This window comes from Notothenia coriiceps, unplaced genomic scaffold (genome assembly GCF_000735185.1).
Source record: "Notothenia coriiceps isolate Sejong01 unplaced genomic scaffold, NC01 NC01_scaffold00035155, whole genome shotgun sequence".
NCBI lineage: Eukaryota > Metazoa > Chordata > Actinopteri > Perciformes > Nototheniidae > Notothenia > Notothenia coriiceps.
The window spans coordinates 95,096-101,224 of NW_011367856.1; the positions used below are offsets into that span (position 1 = coordinate 95,096).

The window sequence follows — 6,129 nt, forward strand, 5'->3', positions numbered from 1 at the left end:
TAGGAAGAAGAAAGTATTGCTTTTTATTTATTTCATCATAACATTGGACACTTTTGTCTCTTTGGGCAAAGAACATAATTGTTTAAAGGAAATAAACTGAGTAGGGAAGAGGAGCACAACATATCACAATAAGGAGTTCACAATGCTTTTTTGTAAGTAGCCGTCTCATAGCATTACAAGCCTATCACATGTTTTGTTTGACGTGAAAATGTAATAACTAAAGGTGTCAAATACTCGTTAGAAAGTAAGAAATATTTCCTACTGAGTTTCTTCCACTGGCCATAACAGTAAAGAATGAGCTGAGGCACAAAGCAAACCTCTGAGTCTAGCTGCAGCTATATTACTGCTGGATCATCATTCCACATCTATAGTCATAAGATTTATGGAGGGAATGAGAGGTTAAGATAACCTATATAGACTCCAAAATTAGGTTTTCAGTGCAATGAGCTTACTTTACACAACAAGATGGGAAGCTCAGCGAATGGAGGATTACCTCAGAGCCAATCTGCTGCTTCCCCTGCTCTGAGGGAGTTCGCTGGGTTTCAGCACCTTACAAAGCTCCCCTGCAGATGATGCCTCAGATTGCCATTGCACAAATAGCACTATCTAGTAGATCCAGGAAACACAGAGAGGATGTTATCTTCCAAATAACCTGTGAATCGCTTTGCATCGCCAAGAAGGAAATGGAGGAAACTGATGAGGAAGAGAACATGTGGTGGATGAAGGGAGACCTGAAGCAAATATCAATTTTCACTAAAAGATAAAGGCCTTGCTGTGTGTACTGATATACCCAGGAGTGATTCCTTCCTTCCTGTGTCTTCTTGCTTACCTGCTGGCAGTATGATAGTGTATAGAAGTATGGATAAAAGGCATGCATAATCAGCCTTGTTAGGTCTAATATATTGTATTGTTATGATGTGACTGCCTGATATTTTGGATCTTTAAAACTTTCACTGCACTAAACATGAGAAGCAAGGATCAACAACATTACCTATTTGTCTGCTAACATTAGTTTGCTCTTTAAGCCCCTAATGACATAATCTTGTTTTTGTGGTTCTCTGTGGGAAGGTCTGTGCAATGCATCTCAAGTATTACAATTCCCTGAATCAGTGTAGTGGTATACTTTCCCAAAACCAAACCTTCTGTGCCATCTAGTGACCGCAAGCTGAGTTACATGATAGCATCAACACTAGACGTGACCACTGGGGGGCAGCATTTAATTGAATACAGCTTTACGAGCTGTTACTAGGCAGACTTTTTATTCTAGAGTTATTATTGCAAAGGCATTAGGAACAGAAAGTCTACATGTACTGTGAAAGGAAATGTGTAATGCTTTTCTATTCAACAATACCTGCTAATGAGGTGTCCTTGAGCAAGGCACGTAACACCAATCTAAGCAAGTGGAGCTTCTCAGAGGAACAGTGGCAGGCTGTGGTGTGAGCTGCAGTCCCTGGGTGTGAATGTGTGAAAACTGTGTGTAAGTTGTTGGATAATGGTAAAAATGAACATCCAAAAATGGCAAACTATTAAATATTGTAGGCTACCTTCATAGCATTTTTTTAGCTAAATGGTCAAGTATATATATTAATGAAAATCCTGAACATCAATTTAAAGGGGCCCTATTTTCAGGTTCATATTTGTATTTTGTGCATCCAATGCGACATGTTTACATGCTTTAATGTTCAAAAAGTGAAAAACTGCATGTGGAGGGAACTCTGGTATTTGAGCCTTTGCACATCATTTACATTAACAAATAATAACATACTACAGTAAAGGGGAAAACCCCCAAAAGCATACTAGGGCCCCTTCAAAGCCATTTTCATAAACACATTTTAAATTTTCATTACTTTAAAAATGTTTTAGTGGTTACAGAATGGTCACTTTCTTATAAGCATATTTATTTTGACAAGAAAAACAATACAAAGACTCACTTCTCTTTCTATTGAAATCAAAAAGTGACAACAAAAAGTGTTGTCAAAAAGCTTCATCTAGTTTCAAGCAATTTGTCAGTGACAGTCATTTCCTAGGCTAAGTGGGTTTTCACACCCACAACTCACTAATTTTAATATGAGAACATTATTTGTCAAGTTTCCCTCAACAGTAGAGGATCATTTATATATATATTTGGTCCCTAGGCAGAGTGAACCACCTGGATTTTACTCTTATATGTTTAAATCATTTTATATCTAAATGTGCATTATATGGAAATGCATGTATACAACTCAAGACACTTACATTAGCTCACAGTGCACTCTTACCCATTTAAAGTGTTGTGTGACATACTACACACACACACAACTAGGATCATACATTAGTGGGTGAAACAGCTGAAAATGTATCCTTAATGCAGCCATACATTACAGTATCAGTACTTTCAACCTGATAGGGCAAATACAGATTTTCATAGTCACTTAAATTTTCCTTACAGTGATCATAAGTGTCAAGTTGTTTACTACTTGATTTACAGATGTGAACTACAAACATACCTAAACACCACTACCCTTAACAATCCTTATGCATGGTTAGTGTAAGTGGTGGGATGAATTTAGGAATACACAAAAGGCAGTTCTTGAGAGGTAACCACATTATAAAAGTGTGAAAAACAAGAGCTAGTGAGTTGTTTGTGCTGCTATAAGTATTCAGCTGTGCTAGAGATGTGTCTGCAACAAGTTAAAGTGCAGTGCCAGTATAGTACCATCTGATCAGAGCCATTACAACGACCAGGCTTCAAGGCAATAGTCTATTCTCTCAACCTGCACAGTTACACATATGACTTGCTTTTTCCAGAGGTTAATTAAAAACCTAGCAACAGTGTGTGAACACAACAGAAGTATTCAGGAGGGATGAGTGTGAGAGAAGTGCTGACAGACTCAGATTGAAAGTCAGGTTTGGGTCAAGTCAGTGAAGTATTCTGTGGAGGTATCTCTCTGGATTGTTCCCTTCTCCTCTCTTCAGTCCTGAGTTGGGTCTAGCCGGTCTCTCAGAAGTCCCTGCATGGTCCAGGCCCTCAGTTAGTCCCACTGTAGCCCCTGTAGCTCCACCTGATGTCCCTGATGAGGTGTGTCTGCCTGACTCTGGACTATTGTGGGCTCCTGCCTCAGATTCATTCTCCTCTGCAGGGTCCTTCCCCGGGCTGCTGGGAGAACTCTCCCCAATCCTAGACAACATAAACAATGTTGTTAAAAACCATATGGATGCCACAATTTAAAAAGCGACACGGTTTTATGTTAGGAATGTGCTGCCTATTAGAGCTGCAAAGATTATTCGGGTAGTTCTCAACTATTAAATCAAATTTGCTAGGTATTATGATTCATTTCATAGGGTAAACAAATCAAAATTCTCATTATATACTTTAAATGTGAATATTTACTGATTTCTAAAAATGTATATGGCAGTAAACTATATATGTTTGAGTTTTCTACAAAACCAGACTTTAGAGGATGTCATTGTGGGTTTAGGGCGACATTTCTTAACATTTTGTAGACCATTTAAACCATTTCTAATACTTAGGGTAATAATCTTAGTTACAGCCCTTATGTATATGAAATGATGAGGTCAGCAGTGATTTTACCTGAGGTGATTGAAGGCTCGTAGCCAGTGTGAGCCCAGTGCTTCTCTCCCATTGGACCTCAGCCCTCTCCTTTGACTTCGGGCCCTCAGTCCTATCAACGCCTGAGCCAGTTCAGCTTCATCTGTTTGGCCCCAAACCAGCTGGGCCCTCTGCTCTGCGTCCTGATCCCCCGCTGCCTTGAACAGTCTCTGGAGCTGCCACAGGTTCACATCGCTGAAGATGTTCGCTGAGCCTGCTTTCCTGCTCCTCCTATCAGCCAGTCGCCAAAGTGGGGAAGGGCCCACCACCATGGAGGCAGGGGGGGAGGCAGGTCCGGTATCCATCCGGAGAAACAAGGGAAAGGTTGGCATACACCGGCTCTACTCTGTGGAGAAATCTGTAAGAGTTTCTAATGATTAGGATGTGTAAGATTCTTTAAAAAACAGAACAAAACAGGAGCACAGACTGGTCCACAACACATTCACAGCCGTCTCAAACAAAAGCAGTCAACTGGAAGTCTACTACTCTGATTCTTAATCCTACTTTAGGCTAATGCGGATGGAAACTGTCTTTACTCACATTAAGTTTAAGCTGGACGCTAAGAGATACACTGAGAGACAAGGATCATTACTCAATGTGGCCTTTCCACTGAAGCAACTTTCTTTAAGCTTGACAAATTAATCTTGAATAAAACGGTCCATTTACTTTCCCAGGTTTTCAACAAGAGATCATAGCGTTGTATGTAGATGAAAACTCTTCTGATTAAAAGGAAAAAATGTTGTCAAATTTACCAATAAGGCAGGAATTAAGTTTAACATTTTCTTTTGGTTAAACATCTGACTTCTGTTATTACATATTAAGAGGCAAACAGAAGTGGCCACCTGTTGATTATTTATTGTATACTAGGCCACATTCAACGTAGTCTAGCCCTATATGGGCCGTTCTACCGAATTGGTGCAAAGTCAGGTTGGAACAGTTTTGACAACTTGTATGTTTTTTCCCCAAAACTTTGTCCATATATATTTTGTATATATAAATTAAATTACACATATCTAGTAAAATAACCATACATTTTTATATCATATTTTCAGACTGTTTTTGGAATGTTTTTCCTCTACCTCTACCAAAAATGGTCACTACCGAAACATAGTACATACACTGTAGTAAAAAAGTATTATATTAACCTGTTAAGATTGTTTTACCTTCTCTAAATAGTATTTTAACAAATATGTCTTGAGGGTTTTCACAATTAAATCAATATAAGTGCATTTTTAATCAAAGTTCAATTTATACAATTCATAAATATCATAATGCAAACTTTCTTTGTAAAATGCATAATACTGATCATATTGATTCCAGAGTTGATGATTGTTGAAATTGAACATACATTAAACCAATCAGTATCATTTTAGTTGATAACTCAATATACTTACATTTTTACAAAACATCCACTGTTTCAGTAGTGACTGCAGTATTTTGTTCTCAAGGTTGTATCATTTCCCCTCAACTTTATTGCTTAATCTTAACTCATAAGTAACATGCCTTATGTTGAAGTGTGAATGTTTGAAGCTACTGACCCAGAATCAGCACTTTAGTAATAGGCTGAAATAGCGGGGGATGAGGCTAGAATGGGTGATCTGTTTGGTATTTGGAGCAAAACACTTCATAGACATGTTTTTGTATATCTGAGACCTATAATATGCCTAACAATAGTATAATAAGAGACCTTTAAAGTAACACACTGATTTTCAGACTTTAAAAACACATTTATTTCAAAATGGTGGGATTTACCTGCTTACCATTCCATTTAGTCACTACCGAAACGATCATGTCAATTACCGAAACTTAACCATATGTTTCGGTAGTGACGACTCTAGCTAAAATTGAGCATAACTAAAGAATGCTAGCATGTACATGGCTAGCATACACGTTTTTGAAGAGGTTTACACACATAAAAACCTAATACTTTGCATAAACCCCAAAAAAGTTTACTTACTTGAAGATTATATGTGTTCGGTAGTGACAATTCTTAAGGTTACACGCCGATTTTCAGATTTTGGAAAAGATTTATATCAAACGTATGGGATATAGCTACTTGCCATTCAGCCATGAGGGACAGGGATGCAATGTCACTGTCTTGTCAAACATGCAGGGGTGTGGCTAAAAACCAGGCTCAGCCATTGGACTAAAACCCCTTGTGTTTCGGTAGTGACATGAAAACTGGGGACATGATTGTTTTAGTATAGTTTTTTTATTAAAAATAAACCACAATAAATCGTAATATTTCCAACTTCTGTTTGCTGTAATCATAAGATCTTTCAAAATACACCATTGATGACAAAAAAATAAAATAAAATGTTTTATAGTGTTATTTACAGAAATTGAAATTACGATGTCAGCGGTGGGGACAGATACTTCGCCAGCTATTTATAGGGTAGTTGAAAGTACCCCTATACTTATGTTTTTGTATATATTAAGCTATTCACTATCTAATTGGCAATGGCTTGTCCTTAAATAGACCATAACATAATTCCTTAGTAAATATCTATGTCTGGATACTTAATTGTTTGTTAAATAGT

The 6,129-nt window shown here is 37.7% G+C and overlaps 1 protein-coding gene across 1 annotated transcript in view; it reads right to left on the reverse strand.

The window, feature by feature from the left end:
• Nucleotides 1–2,699: 2,699 nt before the first annotated feature.
• Nucleotides 2,700–6,129, reverse strand: part of avpi1 (arginine vasopressin induced 1) — a 5,779-nt gene continuing 2,349 nt past the window's right edge. The window contains exons 2-3 of the mRNA XM_010791077.1: nucleotides 3,572–3,947; nucleotides 2,700–3,157 (exon numbers count right to left, since the gene is read on the reverse strand). Coding sequence (XP_010789379.1) covers nucleotides 2,899–3,157; nucleotides 3,572–3,921 — 609 coding nt within the window. The 5' untranslated portion in view covers nucleotides 3,922–3,947 and the 3' untranslated portion in view covers nucleotides 2,700–2,898. The remainder of the gene's footprint in view (nucleotides 3,158–3,571; nucleotides 3,948–6,129) is intronic.